General features: G+C 36.5%; 1 protein-coding gene across 7 annotated transcripts in view; it reads right to left on the reverse strand.

Moving 5' to 3' along the window:
* The window catches only part of DNM1L (dynamin 1 like), a 46309-nt gene that overhangs the window by 1832 nt on the left and 30852 nt on the right, over window positions 1–13625 (reverse strand). For 2 of the 7 annotated variants that reach the window (XM_068401797.1, XM_068401796.1), the window contains 11 exons: window positions 13067–13198; window positions 12562–12768; window positions 12242–12362; window positions 10772–10927; window positions 10568–10657; window positions 9558–9650; window positions 7941–7997; window positions 6666–6743; window positions 4134–4301; window positions 3334–3443; window positions 1143–1302 (listed from right to left, as the gene is read on the reverse strand). In XM_068401797.1, coding sequence (XP_068257898.1) covers window positions 1143–1302; window positions 3334–3443; window positions 4134–4301; window positions 6666–6743; window positions 7941–7997; window positions 9558–9650; window positions 10568–10657; window positions 10772–10927; window positions 12242–12362; window positions 12562–12768; window positions 13067–13198 — 1372 coding nt within the window. Of the gene's footprint in view, window positions 1–1142; window positions 1303–3333; window positions 3444–4133; window positions 4302–4912; window positions 5081–5189; window positions 5407–6282; window positions 6315–6665; window positions 6744–7940; window positions 7998–9557; window positions 9651–10567; window positions 10658–10771; window positions 10928–12241; window positions 12363–12561; window positions 12769–13066; window positions 13199–13625 lie in introns of those variants that run through there. The other 5 variants (XM_068401799.1, XM_068401798.1, XM_068401801.1 and 2 more) reach the window with 4 other exon arrangements.

The following is a 13625-nucleotide window of genomic DNA, read 5'->3' on the forward strand; positions in this document are numbered from 1 at the left end:
GAACTTCCAGTTAGAAGCAAAGAGCTCATTGTCATTGTTCTGAGCAACTTTTACATACTCAGTGTTCCCAATAACACCTATGTTTGTCTTAACATTTTGTAGTTACAAATAAATTCTCAGGAAGGGCAGATTTTTTCACCACACGCAGGTTTAATGCTTTAAATCTTCCTCAAAATAAAAGGGAAACTGTACCTAGTTTAGATCACTTTCAGTAGTCCGATGCATTCGTGACAGCCTAGCCTGCTAAACTTCGCAAATTTAAAAGCTCAGAATACCACTAATACTAACATTATTTGAAGTATTACTCCAATTTGGGGAAATCTGAGCTATGAGTTTGGCCCTATAACGTTTACAGTTTACAAGACTGTTAACAGACAGTTCCCCTCACTCAAATGTTGATCATATAATAGCAAAAACTTGCTGCAAGTGGTCTTGGACAGCGGTATCTCAGGGTATCCAATCTCTCAAACACACACTGTCTGACCACACTGCACGTGAGAAGCACCACTTGCTACCTCTTCAGTGAGCTGAAATGGCAGAGGGACTCTTTTCTATGCTGTTCAATCCAAAACAGCATATTCCTGCTGCAGCTGTAGCAGACTGATACACCACATATTGAAAAATAAAGAAATGAAGAGTTCTGTAACAGAGACATGGCACAAACGTGCAGCCATACAGATGCACACAGGGGTCATCGTAAGGGAGTTCTAATATTCTCACTGTTCGTATTAGGGGGTACTGTCTAGATACAGAAGCTGTTGGCCAGCAGGCTCTGGGAGAAGCAGACACATGAACGTCACTTAACACACTGTAAGCTTAATCCCCCAAAATAGAACTGCTGAGAACTACAGAGTCAAGTGAAATAACAGCAAATTATTAAAACCAAATGTATAATTGGAAATAACACCAGATTAGAGCTTCTGCTTTACACCCAAAATATAGTTGAAGTCACTTCTTCTCAACTACTCAGTCTACATAATACTTTCTGGTCACATACTGCTTTTAATTCCTCTAGCAGTAATTCACTGGCGTACTCCTAAAAAGCAGCAAAGAAAAAAGGAAGGCAAGGCTTCCAAAACTCTCACAATTATATGGTTTCAATTTAATTAACTACTCCCATGAGCTCCTGATCTTTTTAATACCTTTAGCATGTCAGCTGCCTCTTTTCTGCGCTGTGCCATGTCCTCAGATTCCGTCAGAAGGTCATCCAACAACAAGGATTTATACAGCTGGCCTACCAACTCACTCTGAAGAGTGTCTTTCACATGGTTCACCAGAAAATGCATCACTGCCTTTGGCACACTGCAAGCACATAAAGATTGTTTCTTCAGAAATAATTATTCAAAACAAGGTCTGTTCTAGACTGAAGAATGCACACAGTGAGCAAGTGGCTACACACAACCTTGGCTCCAACTACCAGGAATCTACCTCTACCATAAATAAAAACTCTCTCGCAAGTAAATGCAGTATCTTGTGCAATTTAAGAGCTGTTGAATTTCTTCCAAATAGGATAGCTGCATTGTAAAGAACATGAATACATACAGTGTAAAAAATAGAAATTAGAATAAATTACTTTGCTCACTAGACAACACCTGAGTCTCCACTATGCTAGGCATGGCAAAAAGCTACGTATTTCAACCCTAGAATCTATCTTAATGTGTGACTGAGAAAGGAAAGCAGCAAAGAAATAATTCATATATCTGATCTTACTTAGCAGATGAACTGAAAACAGGATCACTGTTCAAACACTGCGCCACATTATCTCTGACAGCAGAGAGCAGAATGTGAAGGCAATTTAGAACTGCAAATGGAGTTTAAGTGTGAAAAATATATTTGTCTGGAATGGAGGCAGGCAGCAACCAATGAGAATCGAGAACAATCCATCAGAAAGACACTACAGAATCTGTAGAGCAACATTTTTCAGCTCTCTTTCAGGTGTTTTAGCCTGACATAAACCCCCGTCTTAGCTCCAATTTCCATGCCACTAAGCTTCCTGAAAAAAATTCCGAGTACTGAATCTAACTGAACCTGATTTTCTTTGGGACTTAGGATATGTGTAGCCATAGTCTTCTGAGAAAGTGGGGTAAAATATTTACATGATTATTGACAAAATCAAATCATCATACTAAGGCAGTACCAAAATCTGGGGATATAAACACAGGAATAAAAATTGAATTAGTGCACCTCAGGTTATTTCATCAGTGACAGTAACTGACAATAAAAATACTGACGATCGTTCCCAACTGAGAAATAAAACATGTTAGTTTAGACAGCCTTGTTGGTGTAATTCTTAGCAGCGGTATTTTGCAACTAGAGTGTACTGGGAGTTGACATATAATCCATACTGACTTATTAAGCAGTGACCACATCACTCTTCTCATGTGCCCATAGCCCTAAATGTACATCAAGGCAGATCAAGAGTTTTTGCTCATTCTCAGAGGGCTGCAATTGTCACTGCACAAGTAATTCAGTTTACATCCTCCTTTCAAGCCAACACATTGCAAGTTCTACCAAAGGAAGAGCTTAAGAAAGAAGCCTAGAATATTTTGGAAGTCACCTGGCTAAGAGTGAAAGCAACCCAAAACTCAGGTCCAAAGGTGCATGGGTACAGATACCATCCAAGTAAGAGCCTGAATTAGTTCTACAAGTATGATATGGGAAAGACATGAGTCCCATCTTCAACAGGTATTTCCTAAAAATATTTCTGAATTAGGCAAGGATGTCCTAATACATCAAATTTATAATGCTTGAGATAGCATTTTATTTTTTTTTCATTATGTATGCAGATTTACTGCAAAGAATGTGAAAGGCTTGTTTAGCGTACGCAAGGAGGTAACACTACTAGTACTAACACTGCAGTAAAATTAAGGTAAACAAAGCAGTTCCCTGCCATGAAATACTAAAAATTATCTTGAGGAAAGTATTAGTTTACTGGATAGAATAAAACTTCTATGACCTCACTAATCCCCTTTAAACTCTGGTTTCCAGATTCCTGTATTTCCCCCCAAATTGCCTATATATATATATATATATATATATATATATATAAAAATATATATATATAACAAGTTAGGTCTTTCCACAAAGACTTAAGCAAAGTGAAGTTTTACATCATTCTTCATTAAAAAAGAAGTATTTTTAAGCAAAACTTTAAAGGCATTTTCCATAGTTGCATAGTTTACTGCCACTGTCCCTTCTAAAAAAAAAAGATAATAATATTTTCTCGCTGCTTACAAACATAAGAACATGATAAAATAACAAGATTATATACATGACTCTTGAGATATCACAATGTTTGCATGGCTTAAACATTTCTCAGAAGTTTCGTTTCACCTGTCCTGAATGTTCTTCCTGACAATAAGGAAGTAAGATTTAATAAGTCGTTCAATCACTTCACAATCTCGTTGCTCACGGGCAGAAAGTTTGCGTGCAACAGGTACAGGCTGTGTAAAAAAATAAGAAACCTTAGTTTACCAATTCTGCTCATTTGCATAGGTAAATAAAACTCAACCTGAAGTCTAAAATAAACTATTGCTTTTTTAGTCTGAGAGTTTGATAGATGTACCCTGTCTTGCAACAAACCTAGTTCTTCAGAAATAAAATTAGCGCCATGTCAAAATCCAGACCTGTGTAACAAAGGTCAGAGGGCACCATTACTAAATTGTTTTTAGAAGCTCACTAAAGGAACTAAGCTCTCCAAAGACTTAAATGATCTCCATCTATTTTTAACTTGTCATTTTTGTCTTTAATGATAAATAATTATTTATACAATTATTTCTTATTATTTATATAACATAAAAATGAGCTCTTCGGCAAAAAAAGAGCAGGCATTTGAATTGAGACACGAGCTGAGATTTGTTTCTGTAAGAGCGATCTAGACAGGGAGTTCACTTGCACAGGAATTTGTGAAAGAAAGCCAGTTATCCCAAATCATGGGCTGAAACTGGACACGGGGAAAGATGAAGGATTGGGCAAGCAGGAAAGGAGAAGAGACTGGATAGAGTGCTCTGTCCCTATAGCGGTAATTATTTACAAAGATATTATATATCAGCAGCAAAGTTACAAGATCTGGAATTCAGATGTTTTCATTCCTGAGCCTGAACTACGAAGAGGAGGTATTTGACATCACTCACCACATCTAACAGGTTTACAGCATGTCCTTTTTGAGGACTAGCAGGCAGGGCTGCAGCAGGCTTGGATTTTTCCTCTGCTGATACCTCTTCTGCTTTTGAGGGTTTCAGCATTCCTCTCCAGTTGCCTGTTCCAGGCTCCTGAGACATATCTCCCGCTCCAGAAGCAGCCTGCACAAACAGCACAATGAAGAAACATTGGAGAGTTAGAACCTGGCCACTGCAAAGCAGTGTCTGACAAATCTACTAGTACTGAGCTATAGGTAAGACTCACTACAAATGAGATTTTCATATGTATATTCCCTTCATTCTATTCTTCACCTTCCCCACCTTTGTTCTACCTTTGCTGCTTACAGCTGACACAAAGTACCAGTAAAATGAAAGCTTTTAAAACTCATATACTTCTAGTAATGGTATGAAAATGCCTCACATAGAGAAGCTCCACAGCATTTTAAGGGTCTACAAATCACTTGTGAAATACATCCTTGGAGCAATACAACCTATACTATCAGGATCATTCTGAAAGTATGCTTTGAATATCACCACAGCTCTTGGAAGACTTGAATTTAAATTCTTTGGTATTTTATTTAAATATAAACTGAAGTTTCTTACAATAATATCTAAAAAATATCACAGAATCACAGAATCACAGAATGTTAGGGATTGGAAGGGACCTCGAAAGATCATCTAGTCCAATCCCCCTGCCGGGGCAGGATTGCCTAGACCATATCACACAGGAACGCGTCCAGGCGGGTTTTGAATGTCTCCAGAGAAGGAGACTCCATGCATATTTATGTTTCCAGGTACTACAGCTACGAACGTATTTGTGCTGCCAGACTTCAATTTACAAAAGGCTTTTTCTGTACCAAATCAAAACAAAACAAAAATCTCCATCCTCTGGGAGTGAAGATCAGTTTCTGGGAAGTTCCAAAGAATGACTCATTGATCTCCTGAGGAAAGGACATAACACCCAATTCTTAAACATTAGGAATCACTGGACAAAAGAAATATTAGTAGATTGTATCCACCACATGGTAAATTAGTATTTAAAAAAAAGACAGTGTATTTTGATGTGGAACAGTGGTAATTTTTATTTTGTACCTTTCCAGAAGCCTAGTATCTGTTCTATTTACTACTGTGCTTTAAAATCTATTGCTGTTTGAAAAACATTCAAGGTCATTCAAGGCTCTGAACTACTGCTACTTATGTCTTGTTTCAGATATAGGAGGAAATAAGCTCTGTTTATCTATTCAAACACCACAGGCTGATCTTGAGTCTAAAAAAAAAAAAGAGTGAGAAATAAAGCATGGCAAACAGAATAACAACAAGTTGCATACTAGGAGGAAACTCAGCTAAACTGTGCACATCAGAGATTTTATTAAAATTGCACAAGTGTTCAGAGGCGCTGTAAAAAATACACCATAAGCATTCAAATCAACTTCTGCTAATAAGAGAGAACAGTTGATGAGGAAAGCTCCATTACATTATTTATGATTGCAAGACAGCTATTGAAAATGGCAAAAAATCCCTATGCCACTCTCATTCAGTATTACTGCAGAGCCTGCTCTGGCTCCAAAGTAGTTTCACAAACAAAACTACATTCTCTCACAAGAAAGGGAGTGTTGAGTATGTACCACCTAATAAAGAACAGGTTTATGGGAAACAAACCAAAGTTAGCAGCTTCCTGCAACTTAAGTCACAACAGTATCCTCACACTAGCTCTTGATTTCTTTTTAATGTTTGCAGCATATCAGAATCTCTAAACCTCTGATGAAAATAATGGTTAGGATTCTACTACTGACTAGATTCTGACTTACTCCTTTGTTCAGGACAGAAATGGCAGCTTTGCACTAGAAGCTGAAAGTGCATATGCAATGAAGCAGAAAGCCTGAGTCCTCTTGGTAGTCCTAATACACAAACTTGTGACTACTCATCTCTTCTGACTCCAAGTGAAAGCAATTAGCAAAGAAGTCTTTACAGTAATGAGCTGTTTTAACATGACAGACAGCACACCTAAAGTGTAAAAAAATGCTGCAGAACACATTTCATGAATATAAGTAAACCAGGGATTGAACAATTATGTGAAACAAAAAAAGGAGGTTCAGTTTGAACAAAGCCTATAAGGATTCCCTGCAGGAAGCAGCAAACTCACATTTTTAGCTTATCTTCTGTCCTCCTTTTGAACTGTCAACACATTAAAAACATGCAGTTTAACAACCATGCTAAACACTTTTGATTACAATACTGTTGCATCAAACAATCTATTGACTACAGTTTGAGGCAAATTATGCTGCATACTTGCACCACAAGATATTGAAACCAAGAATTCAAACAGAAAGCAGTGACTCTGCCACCTAATGGCACAGCTTTACCTGCCACTGCACATACTAAAACCAGTAATGCCAAGTAATCTACACTCTGTAGGGCATACTGTGTGAGTGACAGAGCACTAAATACAAACTGCTTTCCGTACTATCTGTGGTGCGCCACAACAGAAATGTGCATGCAGTGCTTATAGGAAAAATCAAGACAGACCTTGCCATCAGCCTCTGCAGAAGCAGCAGTAACAGTCTCCTGGGAAGCAGGTGGCAATGCACCTGGAGCTTTAGTAGACTAAGGAAGGTAAAAAAATGCAGGAAGGGGGGAAAAAAATTTCAACTGAAGACCACCAAATCTACCTAGCAGATTTCATACACTTTTACCTACTAGCATCTTTAAAAATCCAGAAAAGAAAATACTTTGAATTTGCAAGCAAAACAGTAATATAAGCAGAAACAGAGAAAAAAAAAAGCATATGCAAGACTTCTGGCTTATCTGGCCTTCAATTTCATTTCAGCTCCTACACTGATGATATAAATACGAAGTCAATAAAAAGAAGGATTGAAGAGCACTGAAAGTAATCTCTAAATAGCTACCTTAAATTCCCAGTTCATACATCAGCTGGCTTCTACTGATTAAAGGCAGTATAAAGATCTGATGATCCATTCTAGGACTTTGTCTCACTTTTTAAGCTAACAAACTTAATGAACTGATTTCTATCAGCTGTAGTAACTCCTGTTACAACTTGTGAGGAGCTTAAACTACATTCTGTATATTTGGATTCTAAATGCTTCACAGAACATTAAATACCTAACTGTCTAAAATTCCAGCTGATTGTCAGACCATTCATTTCTACAGCCAGGCAGTGTTCTCCATGACACTTCATTCTTCCACCCATGTACGTACTTGTCATTGAACTAATCCCAAAACTAGGTAAAACTAAGCAAGCTCCAGACAGAATACATGACTGGATTATGATGATCAACTGAAAACATCACCTCCACCATCTTCTCCCAAAGAAAGCAAGACTGCAATCAATTAGAGTTTTAAGAGTGACTTAAAAAAAAAAAAACAACCTACCAAGTCACTATGTTGGCATACAGAATATTTTAAATCACTTGTTTATCTTTTGAAATCAGTGTGTCTCAGCCATAAATTTAAGCATCTAAGTTCCGACTCCATCTGTAGGCATTTTAAGCCTTAGCACAGATGACATTCAAGAAGTATAGTATTAATGTAAAGTTATAGGCAAGTGTTCAGAAATCCCAGATTTAAAACCTGCCAAAAACTGCATCTTTGGAAGAAGAAAATAACGTTCCACTTCTATCTCATGAAATTGCAAGAAAAAATTCAATACCTGGAAGTTCCCAAGACTGTTACTAGGTCAGCGTATCAAAGTTTCCAATACTTAGATTGGATCAAAGGAGAAGGCATTAAAACTTTAAATGAATAAATAAAAAAAAAAAAACAAACCCCACAACATTTCCTTACCTTGTCTCGTGGCACAGCAGAAGGCAATTCCCGAGCTAACCTGTTACGTCTTTGTTCCTTTAAAAACAATCCAGCAAGACCTCAATTATGTATTACTCTGTATCAACACATATGTAAGATTCATATTTTACAGATGACTTACATTTTAGAGACAAACAGTAGTAATTTCATCTCATCCAGTGTCATTTAGTCATACTATGATCCTATGAAAACCTCAATTATTTGGATAAAACTACTCTGATTACCTGGTCAAAAGTAAGTTCTCAATATAAACACTTTTGCAAAACTGTTTGCAACACGCTCCATCATCAAAACTAGAGCCTTTAAAAAACAAGATCAAAGCTACACAGTTTGGTTCACCATAGATACCCTACAGCCCTCGTTAAGCTTTAAATCTTCAAAGTAACCTAAAATGATCTGATTCTTTGGCCTGCAGGGTTAACTACGATTAGCCCAAAAAGAAGGAGGAGGCAGAATTCACTTTACAGCAAAACAGAATTTGAAGCAATCAGGACAAAGAAAGATCTGATTTTTCTTTAATTTAAGAATTGATTGTCCAGTGAATAAGGGTAAGACGTTTTATGTGCTTCGTTTCTTCAAAAATGTCAATGTCCTGTTCAGGAAAATGTTGGGAAAGAACTAGTTAAGTAACACACGATAATACAATAATCTCATATGTTCAACCTCACAAAGTCCTAATTTTTGTACTCACAGCAGTTTCCACACATTGTTTCTGAACTAGATTCGAGAGCAGTCTACCAAGGCAAATTCAACTGCATACTCAGTCAATACAAAATTCATGTATAGAAGGAAGTAAAAGGTTAGAACTAAAGAGCAGAAATTATAACATAAGCATTTAAAAAAAGAACACTACTATGAAAGAATGTGTTGGATAAGCAGAGGAACACAAGAATATTAGCAAGCTCTTAGCCAGGTGGATGAAGTACTGCAACAAAATCAGATTGCAAGAAAGAATTGAGCAGATCAGTTGCAGAACAACTGCTTCTATAGGATGATGACAGCAACATGTATTATCAGTCAAAGCTGGGCCTGAAAAACAGGAAGACTACTGAAATTGTAAAAGGCTTATGGGAGATTGATGGAGGCAATCGTCTTAGGGAGACTGAAGTGTCCTAACACACAGAGATTCAAGAACAATGCCGAAAGGAAGCAGAAATTAGAACCTGAACAGAGGAAACAATATTTGTATTATCCTTTCATGAATGAGAGAAACATTATAGCTATTGATACACTCTGTCAGAGACAAAATGCAGTTACTTCAACATTAAAGAGTATTTCACAACTATCTATTTAAAGTTTCTCTTCCAAAAATTTCATTTAATAGCCAATAGTCAATTAGGTGCCCATCTTATTTTCCAGACAGAAATACAGGCAGAACTGTTTTCAATGAAATATCAACCACTGTTCCTGAATGTTATATGCAATATAAATCTAACAAATCAACAGATCACAAAATAAGAGTATACATCATATTTGTAATATATCATATTTTTATACTTCAAAATGAAAGAAACTGAAGCATTTGTTCTTTTAGCAATTATTTAGGTTCTCACTTAAAGGAGTCAAAAGTCTTGTTAAGAGAATGTATTTTCTTACCTCTATGTTGTTATTCATTAAACCACAGGCATCAGCAAAGTCTGGATGTTTGGTATTGATATAAGCTAACTCAATGGCCACTAGATTATGAACCTGTAAGGCAATGTCATTCACAGTTCAAAAATTCAGTGAGTAAATCTAATGCTAGTGAAGAGCAATGACCTACAATGCTAGAAATCATAGTCTAAATGTCCATAGCAAAACACCATTCTTAACTGCCCCAAAGACATTAAAGTTATGATCCAGAAGGCAAGAAGGGAATTCATTCATTCATTACAATACATTCAGACTTTCAGCCATTTTGGATGTTACATCAGTTTAACTTGTTAGCTTCATCAAGCTAACCCTTCTCCAGCAATAAATAAACAAAACAAGCAATTTAATTAGTGTAAGCTACATAGTAATGAAGTGAGCTATATAGTCAACCTTCAGCCACAAGCCACATACATTTGAACCAGTGACAGCTAGCTCACTATGGGGGATAGTGAGCATACAGAACAATTTTTGCTTTTCATATCAACCATTTGCAGAGTCAATAACTGAAACACTCTTGTTTCCTCTCCAATAAGCAGCCCAAAGCAGATTTTTATATTAAAACATATTTACTCAAAGCTAGAAGCTGAATTTTTAGTCTCACTAGCTAAAGGGCATTACAAGCAAAATCAACATTTTGTGTTGATTTTATCTGCAAAACATACAGAATAAGGACTATAATTTAATTTTCACTATTGCATCCCGAACTCTACAGTAAATGCACAGCTTCTGTTACAAGGGAGGGAAATATACCTACATCAGAAAGACCAGGAGATGTTAAATCCAAGTTTTAGTTAAATTCTTCTTGGGAAATTGAAAGATACGGGTCAATAAGCTGAAGAAGGTTCCTCTCACCCTTTTGTTTTTTATGTATCTATCTTCTAATATAGAAGTTTCAAACCATGTAGATAAGCATCAAGAAAGACTCCAGAAAACACACACTTTTTCCTGCAAAGTTCTAGCAGATGGAAAATTACCATTTCATTTGTGACAGGAAGTCTTCTACGCAGAAGACAGGTTACTACTTCAACTATGGCATCGTGCAATTTAGGAAACCTCAGTAATTCCTAAAAACAAAACAAAAATTTACTGATGAGACTTTCAGAATTTTTTAGGGAAGTGCGGGGAAAAAAAAAAACGCCCAATAATTACAAACATAATTCTAAAACATGCATTTTTACCTGTGTACTGTAATTACTACAATGCTGGATAATCCTCTGCATTTCTTCATGAACCAGCTCCACACAGCGCAAGCTAGGTTCTTCTAAACGTTTGATTTGCCTTTTTACCAGCAATTCAAATGAAACTTCAGGAACAAACAAGGCAGGACGTGGACCCTAGTTTAAAAGGAGGGAAAAAGCTGCTAAATTGTGTATTGAAACAATATGCATTTCTAAGAAGCAGTATCTGATGAAGCCCAGAATAAAACAGGTCACAGTGCTCGTGCTCAAAAGAACACTCTGAACAGGTCTTAAGAGTAAAATATATTACAAGAATATTTAAATATAAAAGATATAAAACAATGTTATTCCCTTTAAGACAAACTGTGTTAAATAATGGTTAATCAGCATCCTTATAGAATCTTGAAGATTTCTACCTACTAATATCACTTTAGGCTTACAACTATGAACAATTTCTTTTCACATTTGTGAATCAAAGTTTAAATGAAATTTATTATAAAGACAAAGGCATTCTCTTCCTAACTTCAAAGAGAAAAGTTACCATTATTTATTTGACAGTCCTGGGCATACAATTCTTACGGCAAGGTAGGTGGGTTTTCTGTTAAGTATAACCATAATACAGTGTCACTGATTTACAGTGTTTGGGATAATTTCGTTTATGACCATACAGACCAAATCTTTAGAAACACAAAGATGTGATATCACATAAAAACAAGACATCTCTCCTGTTACTAAATGCTGCTTTACATTTTACATTTACAGAAGGATAAGAGCATGCACATAGATCATTGCTGCAGAGTACCTAATACATTCCAGGTCTGAGTAATTATTGACCATGCAGAAACCTGACTGTCTCTCCACACCCAACAAAACACAGTACAAAAGCAGACTTCTATGTTTGACATCCAAACTCAAAGGAGTGGACATTTTATATACTGCAAAATTTAGAAGTGAACTTACTGTGTTAATTCCTAGCAACACCAATTCGTATATTCACAAGAAAACCAAACTGTCATGTAAACACTGAATCACTGAAGAGCTGTGTCCCTTATACAGAATAAAAATATCTGAATGTGTCCTAGTCCATACATCTCAGACTGAGTCTTCATAAGTAACAGAAGTGATTCATGCAAAATGAATGCAGAGGCAGTCTTCCATCACCATTTCTGTAATATATAATATCTTCAGCATAGGGTTGCCGAAGCTGGGCCTGAGCTTTATTTCAGCCTGTAAATAACAGTAGTGAGATGCAACCATTCACCTTAAACTCATTCCGTATCGGGTAATGGCTGCAAATTTGGATATTGTATTTTTTCACTTAAAAATACCAAAAAGCGTGATTCAGCCTCTTCGTATTAACTCATGCAGCTGAGATCATTAATTCACAGGACTGAAGGAGCAGAAATTTGTTGAAACCTTATCTTCAAATCCAATACATAGTAACAACACTTAGCAATACAGAACACTCACAGTAGCATTTCTAATGGCAGTCAGAATATCAATTGTGTTAAGGCCACCCAGCGGGTCAACAGACTCTAAAGTTCTCCCAAAGGTCTCATGAAAAATGTAACAGATTCTGGCTCCACCGCATCTGGAAGAATAAAATAACAAGTGAAGTAGCAAGCAAGAAAAAAAGCTCTCAATGCAAACATTTTTTACAGCTACTTGGATTCAAACATTTTTGAGTATGTTACACTCTAGTGTAGTACTATTGCCAATGAAAGCCAGCAAGAGCCACTGGGTCGATCTAATTGCTCAGTCAATATTCTAGAAAACCATCTGGTACTTACAGCTCTGAAGTCTCTATGTATTTTGCTGTTCCTTCAATAGTGTTACAATATTCTGTGGCAAATTTGGTAATAAGCTGCAATAAAGTGGCACTTTTGTCCTCAACAGGTTCCCCATAGCTGTTTAGTAGAGACTGGTACTGAGCAGCTAAAACATTGATTCTGGTCTTCAGTTCAGGCAAGCAATCCCTGATATGATGCATCAGTAGCCTAAAACCAGAAAACAGTCCCTCATTAGAAGGGAGGAAAAGTTTCAGCTTTACTATCTCCATCAAAATAGAAAAGAGACAGGAAATAATCACCAAAGGAAAACATTTCCTCAGGAAAATTACAGTAAATTCAGAAAGTGAATTCAGAACCAAAGTTTTCCTTAATGTATCACTGCATAGCACCAAAAGAGAAAGGAAAGGTAAAAATAAATGTTTACACATATTTCTAATGCATCAATTTATATCTTAAAGTATCTTTAAAAGCACACATTTATTTTATTTTACACAATATGTAATACCTGTTCAGTGTTCTAGCAAGATACTTGGTTCCATTTCGATTGGCTAGGGAAGGATACTTCTTTTGAAGAAAACCATACTCATCACGAATGGAATCAGCCACACTCTTCTTATTGTTAATATCCAACTGACTCCTGAAGTTAAAAGGCAGAGTTACACACTAGTTAATAGATGAAAAGTAAAAATATTTACACTTGTGTTGTTCTGGACAGTACATCTGAACAGCTGGTTTTTGCTTTACACACATAACTCATCTTCCTTCTATACTTCTCAACTTCCTTCCTACTATAGCCGTATGTAGTTAGCACTAGATTAGCACTAATATATACAAGATCTGTACTGGATCAGTGCTAATGTGAACAGCTGACCAGAAGCATCCCTCAACCTAAAAAACAGTAACGGAAAGAAGAAGTGGCACTACAGTTCTTTTAGAAGAAATGGCTCTACTCCTTTCTGAATTAGCAGCTGGTTGAGTGGAAGAAGAACAGACAGGCTTTTGAAAAGTGAGCAACAAGCTTCTCACTTGCTTATTCAGAAGTTTATTTCAAATCAAATCACCTT

The sequence above is a fragment of the Nyctibius grandis genome, chromosome 5 (genome assembly GCF_013368605.1).
Source record: "Nyctibius grandis isolate bNycGra1 chromosome 5, bNycGra1.pri, whole genome shotgun sequence".
Classification (NCBI taxonomy): Eukaryota; Metazoa; Chordata; class Aves; order Nyctibiiformes; family Nyctibiidae; genus Nyctibius; species Nyctibius grandis.